General features: G+C 47.5%; 1 protein-coding gene across 4 annotated transcripts in view; it reads right to left on the bottom strand.

The window, feature by feature from the left end:
* The window catches only part of Eml1 (EMAP like 1), a 167,416-nt gene that overhangs the window by 25,450 nt on the left and 124,569 nt on the right, over positions 1-17,397 (bottom strand). For 3 of the 4 annotated variants that reach the window (XM_029484428.2, XM_085830649.1, XM_021178557.3), the window contains exons 5-11: positions 11,534-11,562; positions 10,701-10,751; positions 7,400-7,529; positions 4,925-5,074; positions 3,901-3,970; positions 2,223-2,333; positions 1,089-1,184 (exon numbers count right to left, since the gene is read on the bottom strand). In XM_029484428.2, the coding sequence (XP_029340288.1) occupies positions 1,089-1,184; positions 2,223-2,333; positions 3,901-3,970; positions 4,925-5,074; positions 7,400-7,529; positions 10,701-10,751; positions 11,534-11,562 (637 nt within the window). The remainder of the gene's footprint in view (positions 1-1,088; positions 1,185-2,222; positions 2,334-3,900; positions 3,971-4,924; positions 5,075-7,399; positions 7,530-10,700; positions 10,752-11,533; positions 11,563-17,397) is intronic. The other variant, XM_021178554.2, reaches the window with a different exon arrangement.

The following is a 17,397-nucleotide window of genomic DNA, read 5'->3' as shown; positions in this document are numbered from 1 at the left end:
GAAGCCAGATGTCAACAAGGGCCAAGAAGGCAGCTTTGCAACTGGCTGAGCACTGGGGTAACTCCTTGGGTGGTGTCACACCCCTCCCCCTTTCTAATGACTGGGATCCCTATGAAGGACCCAGGACTCTGCATGTCCCGCCGCCCTGTGAGCCTGCCTTACGGTGGCTGCCCAGGTCCCCCAGTTCTCTTGCTTCTGCTTCTGGATCAACTACCTAAGTCAGTTTGGGGTCCCATGAGGTGGCTCTCTGGCATCTGCTCCAGCAGTGCTCAATCCATATTCTGACTTCCAGGACTGGTGTCCTGGTCTGTCGCATCTGGCCCTGACTATTGCTTCTATGTAATGATTCGATTCTATGTTCTTAATCCTGGCACACGGGGTGAACAACAAACATCTCTTTTGGCAACGTTAGAAGACGGAATGTCAGGCCAGGAGACACATCTGAGTAGAACACCTGTCTGCATCCCAGACACTAGACAGAAAGCTAAGGCTTTCTGAGCGCAACCTCCCATAAGGCTGTTTGAGCAAAGAACGCTGGCTGATGGTCTCCCTGGGGTTACATAAGTCAGGTTAACTGAGGCCGACAGATGCCAAGGAGAAACGAGAAGTAGGATCTATGAAAATAGGAATTCAGGGGTGCTCTTGACAGAAGGGAACATGTAGAGAGTTATAGGTGTGTCAACTCCAAGTTCTGGGTGAAGTTGACTTGAGGCAGAGTCCTGACCTCACGGGTGTGGTATCCATGTCTCCTGCAGCCCCACAGACTGGCTGGTCCTGAGCATGCCTCAAGAATTGACCACCTCCAGCCCTGCTCACGGGTGGCAGCCCAGCACATAGTGGGTACCTGGGTTTGTTGTATGAATAAAAGCCAGCAAAGAAGTGACTGCTTGACTAAAATTAATTAAATCAAATGATTAAAATAATTAAAATTAGGCTTGCACTATGAAATAAGGAAAATGAAGAGTTCCACAGACCCTGGCAGGTCTTAGGCAGGGTCTCATGGGGTTGGGGATTGTGGGTAGCCCTGGAGCCTGCTGGCTGTGCAGGCAGTGCCCTGTGGGACATCATGGTAAGTGGCTCATGCGAACCTTCACGTCAGCCAGTCTCTCTTCTTTCTGCCAATCCCACACGGACAGCACGTGATCGTTGGAATCATCCACAGCACAGAGATGGCCTCCTCCGTTCTGCCAAGAAAAAGTGATTCGCAGGAAGACTGCACTGAGACCAAAGTGGGACCAACATGATTAAAAATGATCATTGATTTTACTTTTTGTTTTGTTTTGTTTTTTTGAAACAGGGTTTCTTTGTGAAAGTAGCCCTGGATGTCCTAGAACTAGCTCTGTAGACCAAGCTGGCCTCGAACTCATAGAGATCTGCCTGCCTCTGCTTCCCCAGTGCTGGAATTAAAGGTGTGTGCCACCACCGCCTGGGGATTATTTTACTTTTTTTTAAAAAAAGAATGTGCATTGGTGTTTGCCTGCATATATTTCTGTATTAGAGTGTCAGATCCCCTGAAACTAGAGTTACAGACAGTTGTGAGCTGCCGTGTATGTGCTGGGAATTGAACCCGGGTCCTTTGGAAGGTCAGTATTCTTAACCACTGAACCATCTCTCTATCCCTGATTATTTTACTTTTAATTAAAAGCTCATTACAGAGCTGGGTAAAGAGCCCAGTTGGTAAAGAGCTTGCCGCACAAGCCTGAGGACCCAAGTTCGATCCCCAGGACCCACAGCTGGTTGTGGTGGTGTGCACTCTAATGGCAACACTGGGATGCAGAGGCAGGCAGATCCTTAGAGCTTTCTAGCCAACCGCCCTGGCTTAAACAGAGAGCCCAGGTCTCAGTGAGAGACACTGTCTCAAAGTCAGGGTAAAGAACAACAGGAGAGGTTGACTGCAGCCTCTGCGTGAACGCACATGCACGCTCACCCCCACCTGCCTGCACATCCCACCCTTAACACACATCAAGGGTCCATTATACCAGAGATGAGGAATGTATACTTCATTGTTCTTTCCTGGCCAGTCCTACGGCTGTTTTAGGATTATATGCAGAGCAAAGCACAAGAATATCAAACAAATAGGGATGTCTGATATGAGCGGGTACACGGATGAGCGAGTGGCTCGAGGATGGGTGTGTTGGGCTAGCATGCCTTCAGAAAGGCTGGAAGCCTGGTGGCTAGAAATGTTTGGTTGGAAATGTGTCCCTGTACATTCTTATACTTACAGACTTTGAGAATGCGATGCAGGTAACAGCCCGGTCAAAAAAGCCTATTCCGATGACATGCAGAGTGTTCAGTGTCACAGAGTCCCAGATGCGCACATGTGGTGGCAGTTGCTGTTTGAAAAGAACACAGCCATCATTTGTGACTGTTGGGCGATTACTTCTCTTTACCTTGGAACCATAAAATTATTTTGACAGTGACTTCGGTTTTGCCAAACAAAGTCTTTTTTTCTGTATCTGAGGACTCGACTCAATGAAAACACTCGCAGTGACTTAAGGAAACTCTAGGCCCGTGAACCATGGAGGAGTCGGGAGAAGGCTCTCAAGTTTTAAACTTTGACTATCCACTCTCCAACACCCATACCAGAGGAACAGACATGCCTTTTGTATATTTGCATTTCTCTAAATTTTAGAAATGACATTTCACCAAATAGCACCACAGTGCAGTCAGCAGATCCATCATCACGAAAGGGTTTGGATTTGTGCCGGCTGGCAGGCAAGTGATAGGCAAACCTTGCTCTTGTTTAGCCTTGTCCCCAAATAGCCAGTTGCCAGGCACCAGCATGTGGTCTCTCTAGGTTTCTTCACAGGTCAAAAAATCTACTCAGACAGCTGTAAATCTCTCTCTAGTTCTATCGTAAGGATTCAATGGCGATGCCAAAAAATGGAAATACACTTTTGTGCCACTAGAGGGCGGAAGAAACAGTTTCTAATTTCAAAGAGTTCTTCCAGGGTTTCCTTCTTTTTAAAACATGAACAACTGCTCCTTATGTGAGTTTACATAACAGCAGCCTGGCTTCTGTTATCGCTCTTTGCAAGTGTGGAACACTCATAGAGAACAGCATGAAACCAACAGCTAAAATTTGGTATCATGAAAACATCTGTTCAGATAAGAGAGCAGTTTCTAGGCAGATACACATTGATAAAAAAAAAAATGGAGGTTCCTGTCCTGATTAGTTTCACACCAGGACAAAGCTGTACAAACAGGGACTTAAGAGGCTGTGAGAGTTTTGATAAAACCTGGCAGTCACTCGTGGACGCCAGCTTGGACGTCTCCTATTTGTCAGGTTCCTTACCTCCTTCCTTCCAAGCCAGACTGAAACCTTGTTAAAGCGCCTGCAGTCTGCCTGAAGCCCCCAGGAGCCTCTGTGATCAGCACAAGGCATAAAGTCCACCCACTGAAGAAATGACTGCCAGGCACCCACAGTCAAGGACGTCCCGTAACATATGGTTACTTGGTGATTTTAACTCTGCTTCTTAGATTGGTATATTTTCATGTTGATCGTGTATGGAGATAAGGATTTCAGGAACTGATTGATTCTTTGATAAGACAATGCGATTTTAATGTGTTGTGGCTGCTGCATGTTATTTTTAAAGACAGTGTCCTGTTACAGAGCCCACAGACCTGCCTGCCTCTGCCTCCTGAACTCTGGCATTAAAGATGTGTGCCATCCCAACCAGCAGCAATGCTATTTTAAAACTGGCTGAAGTTATGAGGAAGCTCAGGGTGGGGCTTAGGTCACCACGGAACATTCAGTTTGCAGTGAGAGCCCCTGGTGAGGACCCAATAGTTCTCAGATGCTGTGACCACAACGACCAGGAAGACTCATCATCAGCAATGTCGTCAGGAGGTTGTCGCCAGGTCTTTACCAAAGTCAGAAAGACAAGGAGCAAACCTCACCTTTCCGTCCTTAGAGGTGCCCGCCACTTGTCCCGTTGCTATGGTGATCCTGTCAGGATGGACCGCTAGGCTAAAATAAGGATAATTATCAGACAACCCCACATGAAGGTGCACTTTACTTCTACAATCTTCCAAAAGTTTAAACATAAGAAATCCATACTGCCTAGCTTCTCACAGACTCACCCCAACTACCTTAGCCAGCAAATGCTATTTCATTCATCAGAATGCCCAATTTCCTCTCAGGAACTTCCAAGGAAAGGCATCCTTTGTTGGGAAAATACCATTTCCTTCTCAGAACCACTGACTTAGTCGCCACCCTTTTCTAAAAGTCATTTTTGGGTGTGTTAATTAGGAAAGACGTCTCATGTCAGTAGGACCACAAACCCATCTACCCACTGCAAGGTCTTCCCTAAGCTATAGGATGACCCATAGGCATGCCAGACTCAGACCTATGTACACAGCGAAGCACGTTTTCTTTTTTCGAGACAGGGTTTCTCTGTATAGCCCTGGCTGTCCTGGAACTCACTTTGTAGACCAGGCTGGCCTCGAACTCAGAAATCTGACTGCCTATGCCTCCCGAGTGCTGGGATTAAAGGTGTGTGCCACCACGCCCTGCCTAAACTTTTTTTTTTAACTTTATAAATTTTTCTTTTTCTTTTTTAAATTACTGTGCCCGGCCCCGCCCACCACCCGGCCCCGCCCACCACCTGGCCCCGCCCACCACTGCCATTGCACACAAAGCACGTTTTCTAAACTTAGAGACCCAATTTGAGACCCAATTTGAAGTCTTTAACATTCAGGATGTTAAGAAAGCTTCCTGAAGCTTTTTCCCTCAGATAATCTGGTCACATAGAAGCACAGAGAGCAGAATTAGGGAGCCTAAAGACAACACGGCGAACAGAAAGAAAAGCTTTGCACCTTCAGAGCCCTGTACCATCCCACCCCTGGCTTGTGCCCTGATGCTGAATTCTTTTGGCTAAGGCTAGTTCACCTATGTCCTGCCGACCTGTCTGTGGGGACTTACCACTTGACGTCATCGTTGTGGCCCGCGTAATGCCTCTGCAGCTGCTCCTCCACATTGTAAAGCACCACGACAGACGCAATGAAGTACACGGTCTCCCCGGTCGGGAGCAAGTACAAGTTATTGCGACAGTCTCGCCCCCGGTACCCGTAGCTTAGTGTATGTCAAGACGAAAATCCTTTGCTTTTAAGAGCTGGAGAACTACCGCTTCATTCAACAGGCCCAAAGATGCTGTGCAATGGTTGCTATCAGTTTAACCAATTTAGACAATGCTGAACTGAGAACGTGCTGGGTGCGGTGGCGCGTGCTTGTGAGCCTAAACAGATCTCTGTGAGCTAGCTCCAGGCCAACTGGGGCTGCATGGTAAGAGAGGCCATGTCTCAAACAACAGCAAAATTAAATAGATTCTGACACTCAGTGCCCAATGGACCTCAGTACCTACATACCTAAAGACAAATTTTAAGTGCTCTGTAAGAATATGAACACAACATTTTGCAGTGCTGGAAATTGAACCCAGGGCTTTTCCTGTGTTAGGCAAATGCTCTACGGCTGTGCTTGAGGCAGGTGATCATGGTGTAGCTCAGGCTGACTTTAGCTCAGATCTTCCTGCCTCAACCTCCCTTGCTCTGGAATCACGGACATGTCTGGCTACACACCATGTCTGGTATGAACACATCTTGTTTTAAAAATGAAGACTTGTTTGATTTTTAGAAGCTATTGAGCCAAACAGCTTTTACTCTCTGCAATCTAGGAGCTAAATCTTTTTATTAAACATCACTTAAAAATGATACAAGTACTTATAAAGAGTACATATGCCACTCAAATGTAACAAAGGTTTCAAATTTAATTAACCTTTAACTGTTAATTAAGTTAATGAATTAACTAATGGTGCCCCAGCATTTTGGGGATAATTATCAATGTTTTTACATTTTATTACACCTTATTTATTGTGTGTGCATGCAAGAGCACAGGGGCACAGGTGCCTGTGTACAAGTGGAGTCAGAGGATAAGTCTGCAGGAGTTGGCTCTCTCCTTCCATCAAGTGGATCCTGGGGACTGAACTCAGAGCTTCAGGCTTGTTAGCAGGTACCTTTAGCCACTGAGCCTTCTCATTAACCTAGTGTTAAAATTTTAACATGTGTACTTTAAAAGAGCAAAGTGTTACTTGAACTTGAGTGTAAAAAAAAAAAAAACCTGCCAAAATTCCATTTTTTTGGAGCAAATTTTCTTGTTTCGAATCTTTTAAAACACAAATAAGGAAGCATTCTTTGAATAACATTTTCCAGATTAGATTTTAAAAACTACTCAATTTAAAGAAGAGGCAGATCCCTTCCCATGGCATGAGCCAAAATAGATGGCCAAACAACTTCTAATCTTTTGATTTCCATGAATATGATTCCATCATCTCAAATACTAATTCTTGTCAGTGAAGGCTCGGCAGCACCAACTTAAATCAACATGTCGGGATTGTCTTCAGAGCTCGACTTTACTCCGAGAGTGGCAGACAGTCACTATAAACTTGATGTAGAGTCTTGGTAGGTGGGAAAGGCTGCTGCAGCCTCCCTCCATGGTGGAAATGAATACAGCATTGAACAACAGACTGACCACTAAGCTCTTAAGGGGCGGGTCAGCTCATGCCTATAACCCAGCATTCAGGAGAGTGAGGCAGAAGCATTGCTGTGAGTTAAAGGCTAGGTTCATAGGAAGACCCTGTTTCAAAAAAGAACAAGTGGTTGGTTTGTTGAAATCATGATCATTAGAGTCCTGATGTTTATCCAATTGTACTGGCTGGTTTTGTGTGGCAACTTGACAGGAGCTGGAGTTAGCACAGAGAAAGGAGCCTCCCTTGAGGAAATGCCTCCGTGAGATCCGCTGTAAGGCACTTTTTCAATTAGTGATCAAGGGGGGGGGGGCATTGTGGGTGGAGCCACCCCTAGGCTGGTAGTCCTGAGTTCTATACGAAAGCAGGCTGAGCAAGCCAGGGGAAGCAAGCCAGTAAGAAATACCCCTCCATCAGCTCCTGACTCCAAGTTTCTGCCCTGTGTGAGTTCCAGTCCTGACTTCCTTTGGTGGTGAACAGCAGTATGGAAGTGTAAGCTGAATAAACCCTTTCCTCCCTAACTTGCTTCTTGGTCATGATGTTTGTGCAAGAACAGAAACCCTGACTAAGACACCAATTTTGATCATTTTCACTAAGCTTGCTGCTTCTCTGTGACAGGCAGGCCAGACACTCATATTCCCCTGGCCCCCAATCCATCCACCTGTACAACGATTGTTTCCATGGCGTCCTTTCAGGAAGACAGTGGATACGCATTCGAACGGGAACCACAATCATGGGAACTTGCTCTGAAGCTGCCTCTCCTACATGGCCACATCTGAAATTTTGACTTTTTAAACAGCTAATAGTAAAATATTTAACTTCTATAAATCTTTTACCAGGAGCCATCCCTGACAGTCTGGTCGGCCAGTAAAGGATACACCCACTCCAGTTTCAGCCGCTTCGTTGGTAACTCAGCTTTTGCTTCCAAACTGTACGAATCCACTTGGTCTTTGGGCATGTACATGGTGACCGGACGGCCTCGAAGAAACATTTTTACATATCCTTCTTCTACAAAAACAATGAAGGTGTCAGTGTGCCTCGGCGCTCCGAAAGCAAACACCACAGTCTGGTTAGCCTGTCGGGCACACAGTGGCCGTCTCCCTTTTTTTAAAATGCATTTATTTATCTAACGTGTTGATTGGTACAGGAGTCACATGACACTTGTGATGGTCAAAGAATGACTTTTGGGAGTTGGTTCTCTGCTTCCATCCCATAAGGTTCAGAATCCGGCTCACTCTGTTAGGTTTGGGTAAGCGGCTTTACCTGCTGAGCCATGTCTCTGGTCCCTCCACCACACCCCCACCCCCATGTCCCTTTCAATTAGTTTTCCAGAGGAAATGAAACCCAACAGACAGGGGCTGGAGAGATGGCTCAGTGGTTAAGAGCATAGACTGCTTTTCCAGAGGACCCAAGCTGGGCTCTTGGCACCCATGACAGATGGCTCACAATACTCCAAGAGATCTGCTGCCCTTCTCTGCCCTCTTTGGGTATTTGGCTACATGTTCACATATCCACACACAGAGACACATATATGTAAATAAAAATTAGATCAAATTTAAAAATCTAATGCAAAATTAAATAAATAACCTGAAACAAAAGTTTGTGTGGTTGTTATTTTTGAGCTTCTCACTCAAGTTCAGAGCATCCATAAGAACTTGTAAAGAGCCTGAGTGAGATTCCAACAGTCATTTCCTGTGACATCTGGGTGTAGGCATGTTACCATCAGAAGAAAATGTACCATGGAGAATCATAAGTAACCGAGAAACCCACGTTATTACTAAGTCCAACTCAGTATCATACATCAGTATATACAATCTCGGTATCAAAAAATATCTTTTGATATTCAAATCGCCTTGTTATATAAGTGTAAAATATAATTCCATGCATTCTTTACACTTTACAGTCCTTGCAAATGCAAAGAATGTGAAGTCAGCAGAAGCGCACGCAGAGATGCAACAAGAATGCTAAATAATACCTTTTGTGTGGTTTTTTTTGCGGGTTTCTCTGTGTAGCCCAGGCTGTCCTGGAACTCACCCTGTAGACCAGGCTGGCCTCAAACTTAGAGATCCGCCTGCCTCTGCCTCCCTAGTGCTGGGATTAAAGGCGTGTGCCGCCACTGCTCAGCTAAGTAAATCAATCTTAAAAGTAAAATTCTTAAAAATTTAAAAAGAAAATGCTTCAAGTGAAGCTTAAAATGGAAAATGGAAGGAGAAGGAGGAAGAGGAGGGGGAGGAGAGGAGGGGGAGGAGGAGAGAAGGGGAGGAGGAGGGGGAGGAATAGAGAAGGGAGAGGAGGAGGAGGGGGAGGGGGGAGGGGGAGACGGAGAGGCAGAGTTTTCTAGATTGAATATTTCTATTAAAATAACCTTACTTTTAATTAGAATATTATTATTTTTATGAATATGACTACATGCTCCACATGCATGCCAGAAGAGGGGATCAGAAACCCTGGGCCTGGAGCCATAAGCAGTTGTGAGCAGCTTTGTGGGTGCTGGGAACTGAACCTGGGTCCTCTGCAAGAGCAACAAGGTCTCTTATCGCTGCACCGTCTCTCTAGGACCCTGAAATACTTTGGTATTCTAATAAATTGATATAAGTAAATAAAAGGGCCAAAATAAAAAAAAATATGTTGATCTGAGGCAACTTCTGTTTCCCCCACACCCCCTAACCCAACCCACCTGGGGTACTCTGACTACTAAGGCTATAATGTGAGCAAAGAAAATGATCAGAGTCTCCGATACTCTCGCAGATTGGAGAATCCAGAATCGACGATATTTAACCCAGACAGGGGTGACCAGCAAAATCTGCGCCAAACCCCACAGGAAATCACCTCAGAGAGAACAGGATAAATTGGGAGAATCACCATGCTTCAGCAGCTAAGGACTATCACACATCACATGCAAGTATTTGTCACCACATGCATGCACTTCAGATCCCAATGCCCGTGCCACTCTTCACTCTGGGTTTAACGAAGCTTGACTTTTAGATGAGAGCCACGAATGTGCTCACCCCCATGCACGCTGGTCCAGCCATGGCCCCTGTGATGGTGGGGACAGCACCCTCCCTGGTTGCATCCAGATGGGCTCACCCGGGACTGCCATCACTGCAGGCTCTCTTAATGCTCCCCCACGTCACCTTACACACTGCTGCCAATGCCAGAGAGCCTCCAGTGCGCTTCATCAGATTCTTCATCCATCCTGCCTTTGCCTACTTGCTTACTGGTACGTCTAGCAGTACGAGCCAGCACGGCTCTCTTTTAGCTGACCTCGTCTTCTAAATCCACCCCACAAGGATTCTCCTTGCGGGCCAGAAGCAGCTCTCAGCACCTCATGAGCTGTCTCCCCTGAGCCTCACCTCCAGCTCTTCCCTCCTCTTCTCCTCTGAACCTCTTGCCTACTCTAACCTCTCACCCAAGTTGCCGTTCATCCCTTGGTGATCACAAAGGCAGGCTTAAAAGGCAGCTGCCTGCCCCACCTTAGAGCAGAGGGAAGCGGGAATGGTGGAGTTCAAAGTGAAACAGAAAGTCACTCTGCTAACTCTGTAATACGGGGATCAACCCAGCCAGGGTGCTAGAACTAACACCTATACAAGGACATTTCTGAAAGCCAGAGAGCTAGAGAGCCGCTGTGGGAGCCGACAGTGCATGTGAACAGTCTGTTGAGGTCATGTGGTGGTTACAGTCCAGTGAAGAATGCGTGTGACTGAAGCTTCCTTACCTTGCCATAAAATATTGCTGACTAGGACAAAACAATATTTTAACTCTGTGCCATCGTGTACTATAAACGGGGACGGCCTACGTCTACAACCAGTACAACTGGCAAAGCAATGCTGTTTTGCAAATGCGTTAGGAGCACAGCACACAATCACCAAACCCAGAGGTGCGTGCTTGTGGGGAGAGGTCAGCGGTGCAGGGCTTCATGCCAAACAGGGGACACTCAGGAAGATGCCCGAGAGCTCTCTCCAGATCCTTTTAGACCTCCTACAATCAGGCAATGGGGAATGACAATCCAAGTCAGCCACATGTCGAAGCCCGTTCAAGTGAAAGTTCGGAGGTGCATTGAACTTAGGAGACATAACAGAAACGCTGTCATGCGTGGAGGCTCCTGTCTGTATGAGAACAGCCTCGGGGCTGGGGCAGCAGCCATGTGCAGAGAGCTGTGGGCTGGGAGGCTCTGCCTACCTTTGCAGTGTGTCACCCGGCGCTTCCCTTGGGGTTTCGGAGACTGAAGGGCTAGACAAAGAGATGGCAGGTACCGCAAGTGTGGCTGGCCTGTCTGCTGGGGTGCTCACTGGTGCTACCCTGGCCCCCGAGGGGACAAGGGAACAAGGGGGATACTGTGTGTATCTTGACATGACATATATGCTCAGGTTGCACGCCTGTGGGGTTGTGGTAATTACATTTTCAGGGATTAATCTTTATTTTGTGTGGAAGATGGGAAAACTGAGAATACTAAAATCAGATTAATTTATTTAACTACACATTTGTAACTTTTTTCATGTTTAGCTATATCTTAAAATACAGTTAATATGCTAAAAGGAGAGAGGACGAAGTACCTGCTGTCTTAGAAAGTGTGATTTAGAGACAGCCATTTATGAAGTATTATTGGCTTGCAGTTTAGGAAATTAGAAGCAGACAGGGAGCACGTATTTTGAAGAGGGTAGGACAGCCTTACGGAGGGGAGACCTTCCCTCGGGGAGAAGCGCAGGAGAGGTCGGTGGAGCAGGCTACAGGCTAAGGTGTCTTTACTGAGAAGTTTCTGCTCTAACCCTCACTGACTTCCATGTGGGTCTGACAAGGGGCAGGTAGGGGTCTAGTCACTATGCCTGTTGCCTGTCTCCTGGTGACCCTGCTGTTATCTGAGCTCCCAATGACTGTTTGGTACACTCACAAGCACCAGATCTGTTTTCTGAGTACCAGTGGCCTGGCTCTGAGGTTACCATTTTGTTCCCCACTCAGTCAAGGTCTAAATTATATACCCCCTCCCCCAATCTAAGGACAAAACCAGAGCTTACCTGGACTGAATGCAGGCTCCTTGGGTTTGCTGTGAAAATAAACCAAAAAACCAGTATTTATTTATTTATATGTGTGTATAATATTTGCACATATACGTATGCATAGATGTGTGCTTGCAAGTGTGTGGACATACGTGTGTGCATGTTCGTGTGGAGGTCTGAGGACACTGCCATGCTTTTCCCTGGTCATGCCTGTCGCATATATGCCATCTCTAACTCCAGTTCCCAGGATCCAACACTCTTTCTTCATGTTGCACAGGTGTACATGCAGGCAAAATTCTCATACACATAGGATTAAATTTAACTTAAAATTTTAAGTTGAAACAAATTTTATTTGCAAATGTCATAATAAAGTGTAATACTGTATACATTGGTTAATTTTTTAAAAGTCATCCAAGTCTTGATGAAAGAACTTGTGGGTCTGGACTTCGTTGGCACATCTCTTGTATGGTAACTGTTCTAAGGATGACAGAAGAGTAGAACAGAGGCCACCCCATAAGGGAATGTCACTGCTGAGCACAGTCATCTTGGGTGCCCATCACAAAACAGACAGTGACAACCTATGACCGTGCCTGGGAAATCAAAGCCCCGGAGGTTGGAAGAAAATGCCTCAGTTGGACCACAGTCCTTCTTAGGGCAAGCAGAGCTTGTGAGGGAGGCAACAGATGAGAAACAAGAAGAGTGTGTGGCCCCAGAGAAGTGGCCACCCACTTCTTCTCAATGGGGGACCCCCTGGGACAGCTGCCAGTGGGGAGGTGACAAAAGCCCAGAGACTGCTATGGTTGACCTAAAGGGCCACCAACTGGAAGCTTGGTCCGTGGCAGCAGTGCTGAGATGACCCCATGAGATCAGGTCATGGGGCACCGTGATCATTAATGGGTTACGGTCAAGAGGCTGGATTAGAGAGACACGCCAGACACAGACTCTCAGAGAGGGCAGGAATGTGAGCCACTCCTTGCATCCCAGCCAGAGATTCCAGCTCAGCTATGCCAGGTCTCCCAGCCTTAAGCTAGGAAACAAATCAGAAGAAAGGAAACCACAGGCACAAGGAACACTGTTTTAATCCAGTGCTTCTCGACCTTCCTGATGCTGCGACCCTTTAATACAGTTCCCCATGCTGTGGTGACCCCCCCCCCCATAAAATTAGTTTGTTGCTACTTCATAAGTGTAATTTTGCTAATGTTGATATCTGATATGTAGGACATTTGAATATGCCACCCCTGTGGGGTCACTCTAATCACCCCTTAAATGCTGCTAGAGACATAATCTTTGGTTGCTTGAATTAAAAAAAAAGCAGATACATTCCTAATCTCACTTCTATATTTATGCATGCACATCTGTGCATATACTTGTTAGCTAGGTGCCTATGCTGTACGTGTGCGTGTGTTTTTGTATTGTGTGTGAGTGTGTGTGTGTGTGTGTGTGTGTGCGCGCGCGTGTGTATCAGCCAGAGGCAAACGTCAAGTGACTTTTCTAGATCTTTCTCTGTAGCAGGAGCTGTGGCGGGGCCGCCTCTACGTAAACACTGGGGGCTCAGCCTCAGCACCTCCTGCCAAAGGAACTGATTGAAGACTGCCTGAGAGAGCAAGGATTGCTGGCGCAGACAATGCCAGCCAATCAGGAGCTGCTGCTTAGAAGAGCTGCTTTCTCGGGACCAATGGGGCGCAGGTGGAGGGCGTATTCAGATGAGCTTGCGGAGGCGTGTCTCACCTGCTCCCTGAGTTTACGTCTTTGACTCACCTCCAGCCCCCAAGGGCAGGTAGGGTCAGGCTGGGTAGTCCAGGGACCAGGCAGCAGTTCGTCACCTTTTTGTATTTTTTCCTGAGACAGAATCTCTCACTGAACTCATAGATCTGAGCTTCAGGGATCTGTTAGTCTCTGCCCTCCCTAGTTCTATGGTGACAGGCACAGTTTCCACTATGTCCCAGTTCTTTTTATGAGTTTTGGGAATCTAAACTCAGAACTCAAGTCTTTATGTGTTTTAGTGAGGGTTACTGTTGCTGTGACGAACCACTGTGACCCAAAGCAACTTGGGGACAAAGATTTATTTTAGCTTACAACTCTGAGGTCACAATGTGTCACTGAGGGAAGTCAAGGCAGAGACTAGGAGCAGGGACCGGAAGGCAGGAGATGATGCAGAGGTCCTGGAGAGGTAGGTGCTGCTTACAGTTGATGCCCCACGATTGATTTTCTCAGTCTGCTTTCTTAAAGCGCCCAGGATCACCAGGCCAGAGGTGGCCCCGCCCACAGGGAGCTGGGCCCTCCCACATCAAGCACCTATCAAGAAAATGCCCCACAGGTTTGCCCACAGAATCTGGTGGGGGCATTTCCTCAACTGAGTTTCCTTCGTCCCAAATGACTCTAGTTTGGGGTCAGGCTGACAAAACTAGCCTGCACATTGTCTGGTATGGCAGGCTTTCTAAGTGAGCCATCTCCCTAAAATCCCATCTCCCTGAAGTCACCCCTTTTCTCCTCAGTTCTAACTTGAAATGCAATGAAAAGCTTTACCTCTACCGGAAGTCATCCTTCAGCCGACGCTGTATCAGTGATATGATCCCTTGCTTCCCTTGATGTCCAGGCCACTCCGAGTCTGTGTGGAGTGGGTGGTGGGGCTCAAACAAGCCTGGCTCAAACACAGCAGAATTTGCTGTTGGCAAAACTTTCTAAACTCTGAAGTGTGGCCAAGGGACACGGAACTGTAAAAACTCTGTTTGGCCTTCCGATCTAAGTGCTAGGGTTCCTTTGAGGCTATACGGCCCTAGGCAAGCCGTTTCTAACCCCTTGGGTAAGTAGCTCTGGTTTCCAGCCTGTAACTGCTATTCTGTGGCCTTGCCTGGAGCACTCCAGTATTCGCATTGGCTCCCTATCCCTCCTCCTGGACACCAGCCTGCAGAAGACACAAGACTGCTGCTTGGGTTTAGGCTAGTGGCCACTTCCTGTGAGGCCTTCTTGGACGTCCAGCCAACACTGCAGTCTTCCCTCAGGCCCCGCTCCCCACAGTCCGCACTCCTGCCCCACCCTGGCTTATTTTTGTCTATAGCACTTTGAGCCCTGTTTTATTTTGTTTCTCCACTGAGCAGAAAGGCCCACGAATACAGCATCTTCATCCTGCTTACAGTTGCATCTCCAGGGCAGAACAGAGGGTGGCCACCGCCTGGTTACTTCTCTCCTCACACACCACAGATGACCTGGTGTGCCTCAGAACGTCTCTTGCTATGCTCACTCACATTCCTTTACAGCTTGCCCTGGGCACTCCCTGAAGGTCTATGGAAAAGGAGTGTGTGGGAGTGTGGGGTTCCCCTTTGTCTGGACCTTTAGGAATTTGCCCCGTCAGCCAGCTCACTCTGGGCCTTTAATGAGTCCCCTCTTCCTATAAAGCCAAGTGTTTTCCTTCTGACACTCTGCCAAAAATGCATCGCGGGCCTGTCCCTTGAGGGGGGCCTGCCCCCTTTTCCCTTCTCTTGCTTTGTTTGAGCCCAGTATACAGTGGCTTCAGCTTTCTGTCACACTTAAAAATAGCTGTCTTTCTGTGGCTCACCTGGCTTGTCCCCTCTGTCAGGGCATGATTGACAGTCTTGTGATCTGTGTGCCCTGTGGAAGCCAGAGTCCCGATTCCATGTCACTTATGCATTGGCTCACAGGCAGTGGGAAGAAAGGTGAGGGAAAGGCAAAAAAAAAAAAAAAAAAAAAAAAAAAAAGACAGCAAGGCAAACCTCCTGCAGTCATAGGAATGGGATGCGGGAGCCAGACAGGAAGCCAAAAGACATGACCGACCCGAATTCTTTGCCTCATGCTGACAGTCACAAAGGCAAAAAGATGCCCAAGCCTTGAATCCCATGATTCTGTGCGGTGTCCAGAAAAAGGAAAATGCAGTTTCAGGCGCTGGGGAGGTGTCTTGGTCATTAAAGTGACTGCCACACAAGCCTGAGGACCAGGGTCCAGATCCCTGGCACCCACACAGAAGGGCTGTGCGGGTGGGGGTGGAGTCTGGGGGAGACAGACTGATCGAGGAAGACAACTGATATTAACCTTTGGCTTGTACACATGTCCATGCAGGTGAGCACACACACACACACACACACACACACACACACACACACACACACACCTATAGACAATGGTCCGCCAAGAAGAGGAAGTCCACAGGGGAATTCAAACCCCTACGGGATGCTCAGGTCTCCAGGAATCTGAGAAGAGGGAATGGCTTCTAGGAGCAACTGACACAGATGGGCACAAAAGCCAAAAGTCATGGTGGGAGAGGCATCAAGGGCTACTGGAGTGTCTGTGTTCCGTAGATCAAAGCTATGCAATGCAGCACACCAGGGGACACAGGCTGCTTTGCTTCTTCATCCAGAAAACGGACAGAACCACTTCGGGACTGAGCGAGACAGGACGAAGTGCCTTCACACTGATGCCAACGACTTCCTGCCTGACCAATGTCACCCACAAGAAGCCACTTTTAAGGGACTGGAGATTTAACTAGGACTCCAGCACAAACACTAAGGCTAAAGTGTGGTGCTAATAATCAGCCTCTAGGTGGCGCTCCTTACCAGTTTCTTAAACAGTTCTAGATTTATTTATTTTTTTAAATGTAATTTCATGCATTCAAGGAATGCTTAGTGGGAGGTTTTCGTGTTTCCTGCACTTTGCAAAGTGCTGCAGGGCCAGAGACTAAGAAAGGACAGCGTCCCTGCTCTCTTAGAGCCCAAGGGAAGTCATGGGTGGGAATGGGTGAAGATGGAGGAGGGCTGTCTGCAAAACACCTACCTCAGGTGGGGGCTAAAGAAGGGGCTCTTCAGCTGAGCCTTGCAGGGTGAGGTAAAAGTCTGTTCAAACACTGTCACTCCCCCTCCAGACTCTGAAGCACCAGAGGGAAAACCACAGCTGGGTGGCATCTCAGAGTGATGCCTGAGTTTAGGTAAGCCACCTGCTGTGCTTTGATGATTTGAGCGCCATTTTTTTTTTAAAATCAGTTCAGGGCTGTGTCTTTCTCAGTGAGCTGCACGTCCAAACGCTTTTTCTTCTTTTCCCACTGCTCTGTGTTGTGTCTTACAGAAACTGAGGAGATCAGGGTCAGCCTGTTTCCATGCTGTCAACAAGTCCTGCGAAGGTGAATCAATCTCTTCGCTCGGCCCATCCCATTCCCACCCTGCCTTGCATCATGCCACACACATAGTAGGTCCAAGTGAAGCATTGCTGTAGACTGCATGAGTAGGGTGACAGACATTGTCCAAGCGCCTCATTCTTCTCTTTTCAGGTTGGGGTAGGAGGCGCAGAACTCCAAATGCTTCCGAGACGGTTAACTTCAATTGATCTAGCATCGCCTGAGAGGACCATCTCCCTGAGGAATTGTCTGAATTGGGTTAGCTTGTGAGAACGTTCCTTAATTGGGTTGGGGTGGGGGAGAGGCCACCCTCAATATGAGCAGCACCTCTTGTCTTGGGCTGTGTAAATGCAGAGAGGGCTGGAAGAAAGTGTATTCTCTGCTCTGGGGGTGTGTTGCCTGCATGTGTGCCTGGGGCCCACAGAGGCCAGGAGAGTGCTGAATCTTCTGGAACTGGAAGTGCAAATGGTTATGAGCCCCAACCCCCGCGACATGGATGCTGGGAACAGAACCTAAGCCCTCTTCAAGAGCAGAAGATGTTCCTAGCTGCTGAGCCATCTCTCCAGCCTCAGGCTCTCTGCTCCTGTGCGTTTAACTTCCTCACACTCCTGCCACTGCGACTTTCCTGGAGTGACAGACCCTAACCTGGAACTGTAAACTGAAAGAGTTGCTTTTCATTACAGCTATAGAAACAAAACTTGGGCAGTCCCCAAGAAGAGAGACACTTAGGCTGTAACCTCGGAACGGAGCAACAATAGCC

The sequence above is a fragment of the Mus caroli genome, unplaced genomic scaffold, assembly GCF_978045245.1.
Source record: "Mus caroli unplaced genomic scaffold, Mus_caroli_1 scaffold_14, whole genome shotgun sequence".
Lineage (NCBI taxonomy): Eukaryota > Metazoa > Chordata > Mammalia > Rodentia > Muridae > Mus > Mus caroli.
This window is presented reverse-complemented; position numbering and strand designations above follow the sequence as displayed.